General features: G+C 39.5%; 1 protein-coding gene and 1 pseudogene across 1 annotated transcript; both read left to right on the plus strand.

The window, feature by feature from the left end:
- The first annotated feature begins 580 nt into the window (after window positions 1–580).
- On the plus strand, window positions 581–6,845 carry LOC116524063 (annotated as a pseudogene).
- Window positions 6,846–12,105: 5,260 nt separating this feature from the next.
- LOC116524064 (vomeronasal type-2 receptor 26-like) lies at window positions 12,106–13,565 on the plus strand. Its single transcript, XM_032239163.1, has 2 exons — window positions 12,106–12,232; window positions 12,664–13,565. Exons 1-2 carry the CDS (start codon window positions 12,106–12,108, stop codon window positions 13,563–13,565), a joined length of 1,029 nt encoding a protein of 342 aa, XP_032095054.1.
- Window positions 13,566–20,934: the final 7,369 nt, after the last annotated feature.

Raw genomic sequence — 20,934 nt, forward strand, 5'->3', positions numbered from 1 at the left:
GGGAGCAGAGGGCCTTCTTACACACTGTGAGCACCCCCACTCGTCCAGGGTCCAAAGCACTGCAATGAATGGAATTAAACAAGTGCTGTCCGAAACAATATTCCAGAGGCAGTCGCAAATAATGATAGCCAAAGCGACTGAGGCTGAAGCAGCAAATTCAGAGGCCCTGGAATTACAGTTAAAGGAGACTGAATGTTCTGAAGCCCAGATGGAAAGGAGCCAGATGGCAAGCAGGGGGGGTAGAAAAAGGCTCCACAGCAGCGATGATGGGCTGAAGGAGAAACTCACCCAGGGAAGAGGTCCAGTCAAGCAAAAAACGGAAGGAAAAGGAAAAGGTGGCAGCGTTGATGTAAAGGCTGAATCAAACAGCAGGGGGGAGGGGCGTCCGGAAGGGCCATGGCGGTGGCAAATGCAGCCAGCCACCAAATTCGCCCGTCCTCGGTGGGTGCCCAGGTCGTTCTCCTCCCCTTCAGGGCGATGGCTATGCAAAAGGGTCTCCAGGGGCTCAACAGGCTGGGCATGCAAAGTCAGAAGATGTCGCAAGCCCCGAGGGCTGGTAAAAAATGCTGCCATCATCCATATGCCGCTGCCGTCGCCGCCATCAAGCGGCAAAGATCGCTGTGAAGCCGCTGAAGGTTGCGAGGTCTGGGATTGTCCAAGACTGAAGACCTCCCCAGCAAACTGGCCTCTTCGAGTCCCCCAGATCTCAGTCATCCCCGGGGACCTATCCAAAGAGTTATGCCGCCTGCTTGTAAGGTTTCCCAGCATTTTCTCCGTCAGCTTGAAACGGAGCAAGAAACGGAGCAGCCATTCCGAGCTCGCACATGCGCAATCCTTGTAAGCTGCCCGGAGTCCTTTGGGATTGGGCGGCATATAAAAACTCCAAATAAATAAATAAATAAATGAATAAATGAATGAATGAATGAATGAATGAATGAATGAATAAATAAATAAATAAATAAATAAATATAATGGCTCATTACCTACTTTAAGGATATTGAACTGCTTTTCCACATTGGATGCTTTAGAATCTCAAGAATAAGTTTTCAGACTAAGAAAACAATCAAACTTCCCCGAATTGTTCCTTTCTTGATTCTCAAATTAGGATTATTCTCCTGAGTCAAACAAAACTCTTTTCTCCAACTGCACACTTTTGTGGCAATGCTCATTCCCAATTCCCTTTCTAATTTTTATAAGCATGTATTATTTATTCTCCTTTGAAATTTCCACCACCACAATTAGTTGCCAATCAATGTGATGACAAATGGGATAGACAGCACCCGATACTCTGATTTGTAACAGCCTCCTTCTGTGATGAGAGCAGAGGTTGGAGTAAAGCTGGGCAAATACTGTAGCAATCTGAAATTGCAGATAAAACTTCCAAATCTGGCGTCAAACTGGAACTTCTTCACTGTAATTGTAGACTCAGAGATTTAACTCTGTGCTGAAGAAAGAACTATAGGAAGTTTCCTGCAGTGTATGTCAAATGTTGTTGCTGCTGCATATACAGCTCTTTCTGCTTCAGATTCTGTCTCAAATTCCCTGTGCCAGTATGCTGATGAAATGTCCATTTAAGGTGATAATAGAAGAAAAAGAAAGGTTCCATTACTACAAGCCAGGAGACTACTGGATTACTGGAATAATGTCTGGAGTCACAGCTCGATTGTATGAATTTTCGTTCTCAAAACCTCCAACCCACCAACTGAAAAGGTAATTGTCAGCACATCCAGGATTCTGGTGATTGAGTTTACCTGCTCCAATGTCTTTTCTAGGAATGATTTCCATTCCCCAATTCCTCACCTTGAGAAAGGCAAATTCATTATTGCTTCTCCCAATTTCCTTTAGAGGAAAGGCTCCTGGGGAACATGATGATTTTGTAAAAGTTCCTTTTAAGTTCTTCCACAAGTGTCAGCCTCAACCCTGCACACTATCAACACTGTCCCACGATGACTCTGACCTGGATGGGGTTCTGCGTGCTTTCAAAATGATTACCTTGGTACTGTGGAGAGTCAGCAAATTATTTATTCATATTTATTTTATTTATTTATGAACAATAGTTCAGCAGTAGCTCTCAATAAAGTGATTGAATGAATACCTTAGAATAGAGGAAGATCTCTTGTATTTTCTCCCCACTTTTTCCTTCCCTTCATTTATTCCATAATGTATACCACCCTCTCCAGTCTTTCTTTCCACACTTTACCACTTTTACCATGTTCATCTCATAGAAATTTCAAAAATGTCTATCCATTGCAAAGTCCAAAAATATTGAATACTTCAAATGAATAATGAGTACCTGATTATCTTTTTGGCTTTGCACCACATAGATATAAAGCTACAGTAAATATGACATGCTTTCACCAAAATCCAAACTGAAGATTAATTTATTGGAATTTGTCAAACAAAAACAAGAGAATAAAAATACAATGAGAAGGACAATAGGCAAATTAGTGCACTTATAATGTAAGGTCCATGGAAGTCAATTTGTGACTGAAACTGTGAAATTTTGTAGCTGAGACAACTGAGTCAGGTAGGGCATTCCAGACTTTGACAACTCTATTACAGAAATCATATTTTTTACAGTCAACTTTAGAACGATTTACATGGAGTTTAATGCGGTTGTTTGCACACATATTATTGTGAATAAAACAGAAAAAGTCATTTACAGGTAAAACATTACTACGTATAATTTTGTATGCAATACCTAGGTCTTACTGCAAGCAGTGCAGTTCTAAGATATCCAAGCCAAGAATTTTGAGCCTAATCGCATAAAGAACTCTATTGTGTACAGAAGAGTGCAAGAAGAGTGCAGGAGTACAGAAGAGTGAAAGGATTTTCTCATGAAATACCTTTGAACCCGTTTGATTGTTCTGATGTCAGATATATGGTGGGGATTCCAAACAGTTGAACAAAACCCTAAAATTGGTCTAGCGTAAGTTTTATAAGAGCTAATTAGCAATACAAAGTTTCCAGAAAAAAAGCTTCCCAAAATAAAGTTTATAACTGTTAATGCTTTTTTAGTAACGCTGATAAAGTCAGCTTTGGAGTATAAATCGTCAGCGATAAGTACACCTAGGTCTTTGACAAAGTGAGTGTCATTTGCTAGATCAATGCCACCTACCTTATACTTGACATTCTGATTACATTTACCAATATGTAAGGCAGAGCCTTTATTTATCGAAATTTGAAGTTGCCAAATAGATCATCATTCAGACAAATAGTGGAGATGACTTTGCAAAACAACAGAATTATCTGTAGAATTGAATAATTTTGTGTGATCGATAAAAATAACGTAATTGCTGTCAAATTGATCACATAAATCGTTTTCTATAGAGGAAAAAAAGATGATGAAATTTCTTACGTTTCAGTGCGAATACCTTTTTCCACCTTCTGCCCTTCTTGTTGGCTGTTCATGAAGTCAACCGGAATCCTTGGCTCTTACCCAACATCACCCTGGGATACAACATCTATCAGAACTTTTTCAGTGCAAGAATGACATATGAGGCCATGCTGGATGTGCTGTCTACAGGACAGGAGAACGTCCCAAACTACAGTTGTGGGAGACAAAAGAACCTGCTGGCAGTTCTTGAAGAGATGGATTCTGAACTCTTTGATCATATATCTAATGTCATGAGCATCTACAAAATTCCACAGGTATAAAGGCAAATGGAATTAATTCCAAGTTGTAAATTGTTCAGATCTGCCTAGAAGGCAGCACTTGTATATATTTCTCCAAAATAAATTTCTCCAAATAATTTGAAAGTCAGAGAGTAAATATTCATGTGAATGTTCACTCAAGTATGTGAAAAGTGTGTGTGTTTGTGTGTGTGTGTGTGTGTGCGCGCTTGTGCGCGTGTGCACGCACATACATATGTAGTTATGTAGTTCCTGAGATCAGTTGGCTTGCCCACCTGCACCCGCCCTATCCTGTCCTAAATGTGTGCAATTTTCAGCTCACCTGATTCACGCGGTAGAGAGGATTTCTGTGAGTCAGCTATTTTACTTATGGGGGCTGCCCTAGAAGGTAAACTGTAGAGCAGCAATGGCGAACCTTTTTTGGCTCATGTGCCATAAGTGGGGGGAGCACAGGGGGAGTCGTGTGCAGATCTGCCGCACCCATAACACAATGCGCGACCCCTCCAATGTGCCTGCACGCCTTACAGGCACTACCCCCCATTTTTGCATGCATTTTTCACACTCCCCAGGCTCCAGACGCTTTATAGGAGCCTGGGGAGGGCAAAAATAGCCTCCCCCGTCCTCCCAGAAGCCCTCTGAAGGCTTCAAAGACCTTCAGGAGGCTTCCCTGAAGCCTCCGGAGCAGTCAAAATGACCCTCTGAGCAAAGCAGAAGTCACTTCTGCTTTTTTTGGAGGGTCATTTTAAGTGCTCCAAAGCTTCAAGGACCTTCAGAAGGCTTCCCTGGAGCCTTCGGAGCAATCAAAATGACCCTCCAAGAAAAGCGGAAGTCACTTCCGATTTGCTCGGAGGGTCGTTTTGAGCACTCTAAAGGCTTCAGGGACCTTCAGGAGGCTTCCCTGAAGCCTTCGGAGCAGTCAAAATGACCCTCCGAGCAAAGCGGAAGTCACTTCCGGTTGACCCTACGAGCAAAGCGGAAGTCACTTCCGGTTTGCTAGGAAGGTTGTTTTGACTACTCCGAAGGCTTCAGGGACCTTCAGGAGGCTTCCCTGAAGCCTCCGAAGCAGTCAAAACCACCCTCTGAGCAAACCAGAAATCTATTCCTGAACTTCCGGTTTGCCCATACAGCCAGTTTTTTGCATTCTCGAAGCTTCAGGGAAGCTCATGAAGCCTCTGGACTGCCTCTGGGGGGCAGAGGATGCTGTTTTCGTCCTCCCCAGGCTCTTATAAAGCCTCTGGAGCCTGAGGAGGGCGAAAAATGGCTTTTTAAAAGGCTGAACTCAGCTGGCCAATGCCCGCATGCACACTGGCCAGCTGACAAGGCAGCGCCTCACATGCCCTGACAAATGGCTCCATGTGCCACCTGTGGCACGTGTGGCATAGGTTCACCATCACTGCTGTAGAGCTTGAAATTGGTGTATTTTAAATGCTGTATATGGGTGCAAATTGCACGCTCACAGACCCGGTTGTTAAACTGGTTGCATCTCACCACTGTATACACAAACACAAACACACACACAAAGACAAACATCTTAGGAATCAGAAAGCTAAAATGGACATGAATGGGTGAATTTAATTCAGATGATCAACAGGTATACTATTGTGGGCAAGAATCCCTCAAAAGAAATGGAGCAGCCTTCATAGTCAATAAAAGATTAGGAAAAGCAGAAATGGGATACAATCCCACAAATGACAGAATGATCTCAGTTTGAATCCAAGGAAAACCATTCAACATCACAGCAATCCAAGTCTATGCCCAAACCATTGGTGCTGAACTGGATGAAGTTGACCAGTTTTATGAAGGCCTATAGTACCTTATAGAATTAACACCCAAAAATGACGTCATGGGGGATTGGAATGCTAAAGTAGGAAGGCAAAACTTAACTGGAAAAACAGGCAATTTTGGCTTTGGAGTACAAAATGAAGCAGGTCACGGGCTGGTAGAATTTGGTCAAGAAAATACGATGGTCATAGCAAACAATCTCTTCCAACAACCCAAGAGATTACTCTACACTTAGACATCACCAGATGGTCAACACAGAAATCAGATTGATTATGTGCTCTGCAGCCAAAGATGGAGAAGCGCTATACAGACATTAAACATAAGACCAAGAGCTGACTGTGGCTCAGATTATGAGCTTCTTGTTGCAAAATTTGGGTTTAAAATGAAGAAGATAGGGAAACACACTAAGCCTCTCAGGTATGAACTTAATCATATCGCTGATGAATATATAGAAGAGGTGACAAATAGATTTAAGAAATTAGATCTGATTTCTTAGATCTATGGATGGAGGTTCACAATATTGTACAAGAGGTAGCAACTAAAACCATGCCATAGAAAAAGAAATGCAGGAAAGCAAAATGGCTGTCTGAGGAAGCTTTACAAATAGCTGAGGAAAGAAGGGGAGTGAAAGACAAGGCAGAAAGAGGAAGATACACCCAATTGAATGCAGAATTCCAAAGAATAGCTAGAAGAGATAAGAATGACTTCTTAAATGAACAGTGGGGGGAAAAAAGAAAACAATAGAAAAGGGAGGACCCTTCAGAGATCTCTTCATGGAAAATGGAAATATGAAGGGAACTTTTGATACAAAGATGTGCATGATAAAGGACCAAAATGGCAGGGACCTAACAGAGGCAGAAGAGGTTAAGATGTGGAGGCAAAATTACACAGAAGAACCAAAGAAGAATGAGCTTAACATCCCCGATAACCACGATAGGATGATCACGGACCTCAAGCCTGACATTCTGGAATGTGAAGACAAAAGGATCTTAGGAAGTCTGAGCAACAACAAAGCTAGTGGAGCTGGTAGTATTGCAGTTGAGCTATTCAAAATCTTAAAAGATGATGCAGTAAAAGTGCTACACTCATTCTACCAGCAAATTTGGAAAACTCAACAGTGGCCATAGGATTGGAAATGGTCAGTTTACATTCCAATCCCAAAGAAGGGCAATGCTAAAGAATGTTCAAACCACTGCACCATTGCACTCATTTCACATGCTAGCAAAGTTATGCTCAAAATCCTACAAGCTACGCTCCAGCAGTATGTGGACCAAGAATTACCAGAAGTGTCGGCAGGATTTCAAAGAGGCAGAGGAACTAGAGATCAAATTGCCAATATACGCTGGATCATAGAGAAAGCTTGGGAGTTCCAGAAAAACATCAACTTCTGCTTCATTGACTATGCTAAAGTCTTTCATTGTGTGGATCACAACAAACTGTGGCAAGTTCTTAAAGAAATGGGAGTACCAGACCAATTAAAGAGTTTATATAGAAATATTTGAAATGAATTATATGAATGAAGACAATGAAATAATATACCAATATTAAACAATTTCATTACTGGGCGTTTTCAAAAAGAGACAGGACAGTCACTTGTCTGAAATGGTATTGGGTCTCCTGCTTGAGGACTAGAGCAGGGATGTCACTCGATTTCATTGAAGGCTGCATCAGGGTTGTGTTTGACTTTTGGGGGGAGGTGTGGCCAAGGTGGTCGTGGCCAGCATGATAGCAATAGCAATAGCAATTAGACTTATATACCGCTTCATAGGGCTTTCAGCCCTCTCTAAGGGGTTTACAGAGTCAGCATATTGCCCCCAACAATCCGGGTCTTCATTTTACCCACTTCGGAAGGATGGAAGGCTGAGTCAACCTTGAGCCGGTGAGATTTGAACAGCCGAACTGCTGAACTGCAGTCAGCTGAAGTAGCCTGCAGTCCTGCATTTAACCACTGTGCTACCTCAGCTCTGATGTCACTTGTGTCGGGGGGGGGGGGGGGCTATGGTAGCTCAAATGCTCTGCCAGCAGAAATGGGCTCCCAAGCTCTGTTTTCAGATGGGACAGCTCCTGCAACCTTCTACCAGTGAAAACAGTGCTCGGGTGAGGTGGGGGGTCATGCTCTAGCTCTCTTTTTGCTGGCAGAGGCACCGTGGGCTATTTTCAGGGCAGCGTCACGGGCCAGTTCTAAGCACCCCACAGGCCAGATCTGGGCCTTGAGTTTGATACCCCATTCTAAGGTGTCCTGCTTGACTAGAAGACTCCCCAGCTTTATTCTAATTGACTAATGGGTTGAGTGAATGGTTGAGTTATAATTTGACCAGGGGTGTGTGCTTTATGAGGACCATGCCTAATCCTTCCCCACAGATAATTCAGAGCTCCCTGGTTTCAAAGGGAACATACAAGGCAAAAATACAGGACATCAAGGGAACTACCAATATTCATGCAGTTATTGTTTTAAACTTCTCCAAGCTGTGGGGAAAGGCCCTTAGATTTACTATCTGACATTTATCATTAAAACTGGCACAAACTACCAATAACTTTTCTTTTATCTTTAGATCAACTACAGTGTCATCAATCAGATGGCTGAGCAAAATCGTCATTTGCCTTTTTCATATCGGTTGACCCCAAATCAAGAACCTCCTTACTCAGCCATTGTCCAGCTACTCCTGCATTTCCAATGGATGTGGATTGGCCTCCTTTCTCTGGACAATGAAAAAGGAGAAAAATTCAAAAGACGTTTGGAAGTTCTCTCTCTAAAAAATGGGATTTGCATTGTCCTCTCAGGAACCGTCCCAGAACCAAATATGCCGACAAGTGCTGGAGAAACTGTCATGCAAGAAAAAAGGAAAATGTTCTATTCTCTTATGAAGAGTCAAATAAAAATTATAGTATGCCAACTGGACTATCAAGCCTCAGTTATGTTAGCACTAATAATAAAAGGAATTGATATGACTAATGCAGCCCTTGTGGGAAGGGTGTGGATTGCAACAACTTTGACAGCTTTAAGTGTAGATTTTTATGAACGCTCGATTGATCTCCAAAATAAACATGCTTTGTTTTCCTTCCCCATCCATAGAAAGAGAAGGGCTCAGTATTATGACTTTAAATCTTATGCATCTATGGTCCTAACGTATGGAAAGAAAGCATTCCAATGTTACTATTCAAGTCCTCTGTTATCTAAGAAAGTTTGGAAAAAATGCAGAGAAAAAGAGAAATGGAAATTCCCACCCCATGTTGTGATTGCAAGAATCCTGTCTCAGGATTCCTCCAGTATTTCCCAAATAATTCAAGCTGTGGCCTGGGTCCTCAATGCTGCTTCTTCCTCCCAATGGAGTAAGAGGAGAATGCGGGGTAATTATCATCAATCACCCCAGATTGTGAAGCCATGGCAGGTAAGTCTTCTCCTTTGAGGTTCCTTTGATTCTCCCCTTCCAATTCCTCAATATTAAATTAAATGTAGAAGAATCCTAACCCTAACTCGGAAGAAGCTTCTTGGATGAGAAGTGAAAAATATTTGAGGGGAAAAAAAATTGCCTCTTGAAAAAAGCATCTTTGGAAATGTTTTAGCCTCCAGTCCCCTAATCCTTTTCTTTCTTGCTCTTCTCTGCAATCTTTCTAGAGTTTCAACATTTTTTTTATAATGTGCTAACCAGAACTGGATGCAGTATTCCAAATGTGGTCGTACTAAGCTTTTGTAAAGTGATACTAAAACTTCACATAATTTTGATTCTATCCAGGGGTGGGTTCTTGCCAGTTTTAACCTCTTCTATAGAAGAGGTTCCACAAATCTACAGTGCCGTTTAGAACCGGTTCCAGCTCCCTCCCCCCGCCCGTCCAGACATCATCAAGATGAAGAGCAAAAGGAGGAATTCTGGGAGTTGAAGTTCACAAGTCTTAAAGCTGTTAAGTTTGAACACCTCTGTGGTTTTTTTCTAAAGGGTTAGGGGTGCAAAGATCTTGCAACTTGAAAGATTTAAGACTTGCGTGCTTCAAATGCCAGAGTTTCTGAGCCAACATTTTGGTTGCTAAGCAAGAACATTGTTAAGTGAGTTTCACCACATTTTACAAGTTGGCCATGCCCACCTGGTCACAGGGCCGGCAAGCCACTCCCACCTGGTCACATGGCTGACAAGCCACTCCCACAAAGCAGGCCAAACCTATGGAAGAGGTTCTAATTTTTTTTTGAAACCCACCACTGATTCTATCCCTGTATTAATGCAGCCTAGGATTGTACTGGTATTTTTGGCTGTTGCCACACGCTGTTGGCTCATATTTAAGTGATTGTCCACTAGGACTCCAAGATCCTTCACCCAGTTCCTGGCATTAAGCCATGTTTCACCTAGTCTACACCTATAGCTTAAGTGCAAAACCTTACTTTTATCTATGTTGAATTTCATTTGGTTAGATAGGGCCTACGTTCAAGTCTTTCAAGATCTTTTTGGATCTTGAGCTTGTCTTCTGGAGTTTTGGCTATTCCTGCCAGCTTAGTGTCATCTGCAAATTTGATCAGTTGCCCTTCTATTACCGCATTGAAGTCATTTATGAAGATATTTTTGAGGAGTACTGGGCCTAAGATGAAACCTTGAGGTTACCTCACTGCTTACTCACTGCTTACTTCCCACCATATGGATGCAGTTCCCTGGAGGTTTGTCAACCAGTTACCAGGTGGTGGTCTTGTCTATTCCACATTTTCAAGAAAGTAATGTAAATATCTGAAAAAGAATTGTGAAGCCCTGGAGAATGACTGAGAGAAGCTTCCTGTGAAATGCTGAATAAAACTCTTTCAGATTGTCTTGATGATCTGAAGTGGTTGAATTATTCAGAGAACTTTCAATGAAGAACAATAAAGCAAGAAAAATAAAGGCTCTAATTGTCATGTTTTTTTCCTATGATTCTGCAGCTTCATAGGTTCCTGAGAAACTTCCAACTTCACAATATTTCCAGAGAAGAGATTTCTTTTCATGAAAATGGAGTTCCTGTTGCTGACTTTGATATCATGCAATGGGCATCATATTTTAAAAAGTCTACTGCGGGTGTGAAATTTGGGAATGTAGAAAGACAATCCCCCTCGGAAGTCAAGATTTCTGTCAATCAAAGTGCCATCCAATGGCCAACTTCATTTAACAAAGTAACTGACGCTCCTTGGATTTGGGTCTTCTATTTAACTCCATGTGGAAATGTTTCTGCTTAGAAATAATTCTGATTGAGGCCAATTGTGATAACTTCCAAATAAGAGAACTTAAAGCCTCATTAATTTATTAGATATCATTTTGCTTTAGAGGTTTTTCAATAATTTATCGCACATTGGAACCTGATGTACCATCAATGGTAATGTGGAACTGGCAATCTACATTATTAAACTGGAATATGTTGCCATAAGTTATAGTACATCAAATCATCTTGTTTTCAGTAAGAGAAAATCCAGAATGTCTATGGAGATTCTCAGTCATCCAGGGCATGGTTTCAAATGGCATATGGATTTTGTTTTCCCTTGAAGATATTTCACTTCTCATCCAAGGAGCTTCTTTAGTTCTGACAGAATGGTGGAGGATGGCAAGATTTGGAACTGCTGAAAAGACAGTGTTGTGAACAGGATATAGATTCAGCAATTGCAGGAAGGTTCCACACCCATTTTCACTGGTCACATGACCCTGAGGGCGCACATAAATTCCAAGTGGCCTCAACAACTTTCAGAAATGACCAGATGACTGCAAGGCATATAACTCCTTCCATACTCCACCATTCAGTCAGAATTGGAGAAGCTTCTGGAATGAGAGGCAAAATGTCTTCATGAGGAAAAAAGATCAATTGACTTTTGAAAAAGCACCTTTGAGAGAAAATATACAATATGAAGGGTTTATCCCACTGAACTGCATAAGAGAAAGAAGTCATTAAGAATGTGGTGAGGGAAATGAGGGCAGCTTTAAAAAGTCATTTACATATGATGATACAATGAAAAGTTGTGTGAAAGAAAGATAGGGACTCTAGAGAAAGCTATATGTTGCAGGTTTCCTGAGAGAGCAAAGATGGAGAAAAAAATATACTGTATATTTTGGAGTATAAGATGCACCCCCCCCAAAAAAAGTGAGTGGAAATTCAGTGCATCTTATACAGGGAATATTGGGGGGGGGCTTGGTATGGTGGCAATCAGCTGTTCTAGAATGGGCCATGGTGGCAAATGGACTGCAGTGGTAGTGGTGAATGGGCAGCGGTGGCAAATGGGCCACAGAAAATGGGCCACAGCAAATGAGCAGTGATAAATGGGCCACTTCGAAAGGGCTGCGGCAAATGGGCCAGATTAATACCGGATGGATGCTGGGAGGCAGAGGCAGATTTTTTTTTGCTTGTTTTCATCTACAAAACCTAGATGTTTCTTATAGGCTGGAGCATCTTATACTTCAAAAATTCGGTATAGGTTATAGCATTCTCATACATGCCCTAACGAGGATGGAGAATTGCACTGGAACTAATTTCTTTTGGAAAAAAGAATAGGGCAATAAGTCTGTTTTGGGATCTACAGTGGAGATTGATAGAGAAAGATAATGGCCTTTGATTTGCCCCTTGCAAAGTTCATGCCACTACTCCTTGACTGATTTTGCTCAATGTGCTCCTGAGCTTCTGGAAGCCCGTTGATTTCAGTAAACCCTTCTAATTCATACATTGCCCTGAAATAATCTTTCTATTTATGTTTAGATGGTGCCTTATTCAAGATGTACAGAAAGTTGCTCCCCGGGTTACACCAAGCTTGTGAGAGAGGGAGCCCCAGTTTGCTGCTACGACTGTTCTCTGTGTATGGAAGGAACATATTCTGTGCAAGAAGGTACAGTAAGTGGCACCAAAAATAATTTAAAAAATTAGGAAATAATCAATATTCTCTATTGTTTTGGGGGGATATTGGATAAAAAAGCAAGAAAAACATCAACTTCCTTAAAGCATTCCCCAATCTTTCGGACACCAAATTTTATATGATGATGTGAGCATTTAAATGAATAATGAAGGGTAATTGATTTCTATTGACTAGTTACTTTCTTGTTAGGTTTTAGGAAAGAGGATAAATTTTGAGAGCTGATAATCACATTCATCTTCAGCCTTTAAAAATAGTGTTGATTTTTTTAGTTAATGTTGTATCATATGAATATCCCTGGGCAGAAATATTATATTATTCCTTGAAAAGGAAATAGTTGATTTCTTATGCGGTTTTCATGCTCCTACAGCTGCAGAAACAGATACATGCTAACCATTTTTTTCCAGATGCAGCCCATTGTGAAAAGTGTCCAGATGACAAGTATTCCAATAAGAAAAGGGATCAGTGTGTCCCCAAAAGTATAAGTTTCTTATCCTATGAAGAGTTGTTGGGATTCATCCTGGCTTTCTTTGCCATTGCTTTGTCCCTAACCACTGCCTTTATTTTGGGGATCTTCATTAAATACCGAGAAACTCCCATAGTCAAAGCTAACAACCGAGACCTCACCTACATTCTTCTGATCTCCCTCTTGCTTGCTTTCTTGAGCCCCCTTCTGTTTATTGGTCATCCCAAGAAAGTGACTTGCCTTCTTCGGCAAGTCACCTTCAGTTTCGTTTTCTCAGTTGCTGTCTCTTCCTTGCTGGCAAAGACGATTATGGTGGTAATTGCATTTTTGGCCACGAAGCCAGGCAGCAGCATGAGGAAATGGCTGGGCAAGGGACTGCCCAACTCTATTGTTTTATCCAGCTCCTGTATTCAAGTATGCATCTGTATCATATGGCTGGGAATCTTTCCCCCATTCCCAGATTCTGACTTTAATTCCCAACTAGAACACATCCTGCTGCAATGCAATGAAGGCTCTATCATCATGTTCTACTCTGCCCTTGGCTACATGGGTTTCCTGGCTGCCATTTGCTTCTTTGTGGCATTTCTGGCTCGAAAGCTGCCAGGGACCTTCAATGAAGCCAAACTGATCACCTTCAGCATGTTGGTTTTTTGCAGTGTTTGGATCTCCTTTGTCCCCACCTACCTGAGCACCAAGGGGAAATATATGGTGGCTGTGCAGATCTTCTCCATCCTGGCCTCCAGCTTGGGTTTACTGGGCTGCATCTTTATCCCCAAATGCTACATTATTATCCTGAGACCTGACCTGAACACCAAAGAACATCTGATGATGAAAACTCACTAAGGCTCCTTATGTTGGTGTTTATTTTTGTTCAGTTTACATCCAGCATTAAATCACATAGTTTGAAGTAATGTTTTATGTGTTGTTGCTTATCTTTCTTCATTCCATATGAATTTTGAATTATAATCATTGAGTAAAAAGTTGTTAAAACAAATCAAACTATTTGAAACAACCATATCCTTCAATTGTCATAATCTAAATTCATATTAAATTATAACAATCATCAATGACATTAATAAAATTTCTAAAACCAGGACAGATAAATTGTTATCATAGATGTTCTGATAAGGCTTTATATTAAATCAAGCACTATGACTAATAATGGTTTGTGGTTTTTATTACTATGTATTGGTGTGCTGGTGTTATATATTATTTTCTTTGATGATGTTCTCACTTTGTTTCAAAAATAGTTAATTTCAAATACTGTATATATTTGATTGATCTCTTCTGGGTGGATAATGTTAGATCACTCATAGTTAGATAAATGAGATAGATAGATACATGGGAGATATCAGGAAAGAGAAAAACAGAGAAATGGATAACATTCCATATATTAAGAATAGATAAAATATCAACATGAACCTCAGAGCAACTTTAACCCCAGAGGGCTTAGCAAAGGTCGAGGGGAAGCCCCAAAGACTGCATGGAGAAAGGCAATCTCCTGATAGAACACAGGAAAACACTTTGGAGCCAACTGGAGAGAAGATGGTTATCAGGGCCAATCCAAAGCTGTGGCAGCTTGGTGAGAGAAAGGAAGATAAAAATCAAAGAGCAACATGGCTGCCCTGGGTGAGAGATCTCTAATCTTCTGCAAATGAATTTACCCTGATATAGCACTAGAAAACTGTGAAAGCGGGACTAAAAAAAAGGGGTGGAGAAGATTTTCACTGCATGAGAATAGTGGTGACTAAGCTTTCAGAGCTATTGACATATCTGGAAATGATTAACAAAGAAATAATAATAAAAAAAAAAAAACAGAGACCGAGCAGGAAAAAAAGCCTAGACTAACAATTATTAAAGAAGATGGGGATTTATGGGGGGTGGGTGGGTGGGTGTTAACATAGTCTCAATAAGAACAAGAATGTATTTATATCCGGTGGTTTTTTTTTTCTTTTCTTTCCTTTTTCTTTCTTTATATTTTTTTTTCCCCTTGGTTTTATTTTACTTTTTATCAGATTAAATCATATCAGATTAAACAACACTCTATTGCCCTGCCCCAGGCAGGGCAATAGAGCACAGGTTCGATTCCCAAAAAACTTGGGTATGGCTAGCTGATGAGAGCTAAATAGCGTGAAATAGATCTATACTAGTCTCCCTTTATTTATTTATCAGCATAAATATAACAAATGTAACAAAAAAGGCAACAGTAAAAAATATTGGGTTTCTGTCTGGATGGACTCTTGTGACGAGCCTAATGATAGAGAGTGGAAGTGTGACCTTCCTCCCATACTTGGGCATACCAGGGGTTGTGACTTTAAGTATATACCTCCCACCCTGGCTGGCTGATAAAGGAGTCGTTCTCTGTAGCTCAAATGGTTAACTCCCTGCCTGGGAGGCAATAGAGCACAGGTTCGATTCCCAAAAAACTTGGGTATGGCTAGCTGATGAGAGCTAAATAGCTTGAAATAGATCTATACTAGTCTCCCTTTATTTATTTATCAGCATAAATATAACAAATGTAACAAAAAAGGCAACAGTAAAAAATATTGGGTTTCTGTCTGGATGGACTCTTGTGACGAGCCTAATGACAGAGAGTGGAAGTGTGACCTTCCTCCCATACTTGGGCATACCAGGGGTTGTGACTTTAAGTATATACCTCCCACCCTGGCTGGCTGATAAAGGAGTCGTTCTCTGTAGCTCAAATGGTTAACTCCCTGCCTGGGAGGCAATAGAGCACAGGTTCGATTCCCAAAAAACTTGGGTATGGCTAGCTGATGAGAGCTAAATAGCTTGAAATAGATCTATACTAGTCTCCCTTTATTTATTTATCAGCATAAATATAACAAATGTAACAAAAAAGGCAACAGTAAAAAATATTGGGTTTCTGTCTGGATGGACTCTTGTGACGAGCCTAATGACAGAGAGTGGAAGTGTGACCTTCCTCCCATACTTGGGCATACCAGGGGTTGTGACTTTAAGTATATACCTCCCACCCTGGCTGGCTGATAAAGGAGTCGTTCTCTGTAGCTCAAATGGTTAACTCCCTGCCTGGGAGGCAATAGAGCACAGGTTCGATTCCCAAAAAACTTGGGTATGGCTAGCTGATGAGAGCTAAATAGCTTGAAATAGATCTATACTAGTCTCCCTTTATTTATTTATCAGCATAAATATAACAAATGTAACAAAAAAGGCAACAGTAAAAAATATTGGGTTTCTGTCTGGATGGACTCTTGTGATGAGCCTAATGACAGAGAGTGGAAGTGTGACCTTCCTCCCATACTTGGGCATACCAGGGGTTGTGACTTTAAGCTTTAAGTGTGTGTGTGTGTGTGTGTATATATATATATATATATATATATATATATATATATATGTATGTATGTATGTATGTATGTATGTATGTATGTATGTATGTATATATATATATATATATATATATATATATATATATATATATATATATATATATATATATATATATATATATATATATAAAATCACAACCCCTGGTATGCCCAAATATGGGAGGAAGTTTACTACTTCCATTCTGTGTCCATCAGCTCATCACAAAAGACCATCCAGACAGAAACCCAATATTTTTACTGTTGCCTTAGTTACATTTGTGTTGTATTTGTGCTGATAAATAAATAAAGGGAGACTAGTATAGATCTATTTCAAGCTATTTAGCTCTCATCATCTAGCCATATCCTTACTGTGATTAGAACCTGTGCTGTATTGCTTCTTAGGCAGATGTGTTAACCATTAAGCCACAAGGTTCTTCTCCTTATCAGCTGAGCCAGGGAAATAGGTATGCATTTAAAGTCACAACCCCTGGTATGCCCAAATATGGGAGGAAGTTTACTACTTCCATTCTCTGTCCATCGGCTCATCACAAGAGACCATCCAGACAGAAATCTTTATTAAAATACTAGCGAACAGGTTAATGTTGGTTATTCAACAATTGATTCATAATGATCAAACAGGTTTTATTCAAGGGAGACATATGAGAACTAACGTAAGATTAATCCTTAACACACTAGAATACCTGGGGAAGAACAATCAAGTCCCTGCGGCGCTTATATTTTTAGATGCTGAAAAAGCCTTTGATTGAGTGAATTGGCAATTCCTGCTGAAAATATTGCAAAAAATGCAAATAGGGGACCACTTTCTACAATCAATCAAAGCAATATATCAGGAACAAACAGCCCAAATTATAGTTAATGGAAGCTTAACAGATTCATTTAAAATCAAGAGAGGCACAAGGCTGGGGTGTCCCTTGTCCCCACTATTGTTTATTATAACTTTGGAATTATTATTGAATAAAATACGGGGTTCAGGGGACTTACAGGGAATCAGAATTAGGCAGCAAGAATACAGAGTATGGGCCTTTGCAGATGACTTGGTTATAACATTAACACAACCACAGGAATCTGGTAAGGTCTTAATGAATATGATTAATCAATATGGTCAAATGTCAGGATTTAAAATAAACTTAGGGAAAAACCAAGATATTAGCTATAAATATGAATACTAAACAAAGGGAAGAACTAGAAGGAACAACAGGATGTGAAATAGTTAAAAAGGTCAAATACTTAAGAGTTTATATTTCAACCTCAAACGGGAAGTTATATAAGCACAACTATGAACCACTGTGGTATAGTATACAGACAGAGATGAAAAAATGGCAGAAATTACAGTTATCTCTGATGGGAAGAATAGCAGCAGTGAAAATGAATATTTTACCTAAATTTTTATTTCTTTTTCAAACATTACCAATACTTAAAAATGATGCAAATTTGTTAGAATGGCAGAAGGGTATTAATAAATTTTTATGGGTAGGTAAGAAGCCGAGAGTAAAACTTAAAATAATGCAGGATGTGCGTGAAAGAGGAGGTTTGAAATTACCCAATTTAAAACTATATTATGATGCAGTAGTTTTATCTATAATTAGTGATTGGATCAACTTAACAGATGATAGAATACTCAATATTGAAGGGTATGATTTGGTATATGGTTGGCATGCTTATTTGCTATATAACAAAAAGGTGGGTAAGAATTTTAAAAGTCATATTTTAAGGAATGCCTTACTGCAGGTTTGGAAAAAATATCAATATAAACTAAATGATAAGTTACCTATGTGGGCTATCCCTAGACATGCAATAGAAAATATGAACATAGTACAAAAATAGGATATAATTACTTATAGGCAGCTTCTTACTGTAGAAAGAGGTGTACCACAACTGAAATCTTTGGATGCATTAAAAAAAGAAAAGGTAATTCAAACATGGTTTCAGTACGGGCAGTTACAGGCTAGATGGAAAATAGATAAAAACACTGGCTTTATGTAAGTCGAGGATAATTTATTTAAACAAATTAGAGACCAAAGTTCAATGCATATAAAAAGATTATATAATGTAATAATAGAAATTGACTCTGAAACAGAGCTAGTTAAAGACTGCATGATTAAATGGGCTCAAAATGTTGAAGAACCAATAATGTTGGATACATGGGAGAAGATATGGGTGAGAAATGTAAAATTTACACAGGCCCAAAACTTGAGAGAAAATTTTTATAAGATGTTTTACAGATGGCACCTAGATCCCAAAAAAATGGCCTCTATGTATTTGAATTTACAACCTAAATGCTGGAGATGTGATTGTATGGATGCTACATATTTTCATATATGGTGGACTTGCAAAAAGGTTAAGGCATTCTGGATAAAAATATGGTGGATTATGCAAAATGTTCTCAAAAAAAAGGATAAAGTTTACCCCCCAGCTATTTTTGTTAGGTATAATTACTGACTGTACAGCAGTAGAGATTAACTTGATTTTGCACTTGATAACTTCAGCTAGATTGTTGGTGGTGCAATACTGGAAGAAGGAAGATTTGCCTACTATCCAAGAATGGACATTGAAAGTCACAAACTTAGCAGAGATGGCTAAAATATGTGCATATCGTAAAGACTATTCAAACGACAGATATAAATGAGACTGGAAAAAATGAATAGACTATATTCAAAATAAATATGGGTCTAGGAAATTTCAGATAGCTTATGATTAAGATCAGAAATGATACAAATTGTTTATAGTTAGCCTAGCAAGGAGAAGCTAAGCTCAATTCAAAGACGTTATTAATTTTCTACTTTCTCTTTAAGTATATTTTAAACAGTTTTTGTTAAAGATTTATACCCTGTATTGGTTCTGGGAAGTCGTGGGGGGGAAGGTTGGGGGGTGGGGTGGGGGGAGGGTGGGAGGGAGCGGAATTTACTAAGTTGGAGGAGGGGTGTTGGATTTTAAAGTATTATGATTGTGCATGTATACTGCTATTTTTTCTTTTTTATGTATATTGAAATGGAATTATAAATACCATCAACACAAAAGGGAGTTTGCTCAGAAGCTGAAATACAACAAGTGAATTAGAGGAAGAGTGGGAAGCGGAGGAGAGAAGAAAGATAGGAAGAGAGGGACAGGAGAGAGGGTGAGAGGGGAAGATGAGGTGTATAAGGAGAAGTGGTAAGGGGAGAGAGGAGAAGGAGAAAGGAAGGGGAAGTAGAGTAGAAAAAGAGGGAGGGAAGAAAGGATGTAGAAAGGGGGAGGAGAGAGGGGGAAGAAAGTGTTGGATAAGGTATAAATATGGTGTATGGAGAGCAGAAGAGCCAATAACTGGTTTTTGTTTTTTTCTTTGGTAGTTGATGGTAAGATGAATTGATGTAATTACTTAATAATACAACATGATATTGACTATGTAATAGTATACATGTATTTATATGCTATGAAAATGGAAAATAAAAACAAATTATATAGGAGAAAGATGGCCGCATCCACATCAGACAGAATAGGAAGGAAATATAATGGCTCATTACCTAGTATAAGAATATTGAACTGTTTTTCCACATTTGAAGCTTTAGAATCTCAAGAATAAATTTTCAGACTAAGAAAACAATCAAACTTCCCAGAATTGTTCCTTTCTTGATTCTCAAATTAGGATTATTCTCCTGAGTCAAACAAAACTCTTTTCTCCAACTGCACACTTTTGTGGCAATGCTCATTCCCAATTCCCCTTCTAATTTTTATAAGCATGTATTATTTATTCTCCTTTGGAATTTCCACCACCACAATTAGTTGCCAATCAATGTGATGACAAATGGGATAGACGGTACCTGATACTCTGATTTATAACAGAGTATTTGTATTCTGTGATGAGAGCAGAGGTTGGGGTAAAGCTGGGCAAATACTGTAGCAATCTGAAATTGCAGATAAAACTTCCAAATCTGGGGCAAAGTGGAACTTTTTCCCTGTAATTGTAGACTCTGAGATTTAACTCTGTGCTGAAGAAAGAATTATAGGAAGGTTTCCTGCAGTGTATGTCAAATGTTGCTGCTGCTGCATATACAGCTCTTTCTGCTTCAGTTTCTGTCTCAAATTCCCTGTGCCAGTATGCTGGTGAAATGCCCATTTAATGTGATAATAGAAGAAAAGGAATGGTTCCATTACTACAAGCCAGGGGACTACTGGATTACTGGAATAATGTCTGGGATCGTAGCTCGATTGTATGAATTTTCGTTCTCAAAACCTCCAACCCACCAACTGAAAAGGTAATTGTCAGCACATCCAGGATTCTGGTGATTGAGTTTACCGGCTCCAATGTCTCTCCTAGGAATGATTTCATTTCTCCTATTCCTTATCTTGAGAAAGCCAAATTATTGCTTCTCCCAATTTTCTTTAGAGGAAAGGCTCCTGGGGAACATGGTTATTTTGTAAAAGTTCCTTTTAAGTTCTTCCACAAGTGTCACAAGAAAACTGGGTACTGCCAACACTTTCCCACAATGACTTTTGCGTGGATGGGATTCTGTCTGCTTTCAAAATAATGACCTTGAGGCTGTGGAGAGTCAGCAACTTATTTATTCCCATTTATTTTATTTATTTATGAACAATAGTTCAGCATTAACCCTCAATAAAGTGATTGAATGAATTCATTAGGAGATCTCTTGTATTTTCTCCCCACTGTTTCTTTCCCTTCCTTACATTTACTCTATTATTCCTGCCACCCTCTTCAGTCCTTCTTTCCACCCTTTACCACTTTTGCCACTTTCATCTCATAGAAATTTCAAAAATGTCTAACCATTGCAAAGTCCAAATAAATTGAATACTTTAATTGAATAATGAGTACCTGATTATCTTTTTGGCTTTGCACCATATAGATATAAAGC

The sequence above is a fragment of the Thamnophis elegans genome, chromosome 2 (genome assembly GCF_009769535.1).
Source record: "Thamnophis elegans isolate rThaEle1 chromosome 2, rThaEle1.pri, whole genome shotgun sequence".
Lineage (NCBI taxonomy): Eukaryota > Metazoa > Chordata > Lepidosauria > Squamata > Colubridae > Thamnophis > Thamnophis elegans.

Coding starts and splice junctions, on each gene's coding strand:
- LOC116524064 (XM_032239163.1), top strand. CDS start 12,106: ATGGTGCCTTATTCAAGATGTACAGAAAGTTGCTCCCCGGGTTACACC. Junction 12,233..12,663: donor AACATATTCTGTGCAAGAAG/GTACAGTAAGTG, acceptor ATTTTTTTCCAG/ATGCAGCCCATTGTGAAAAG.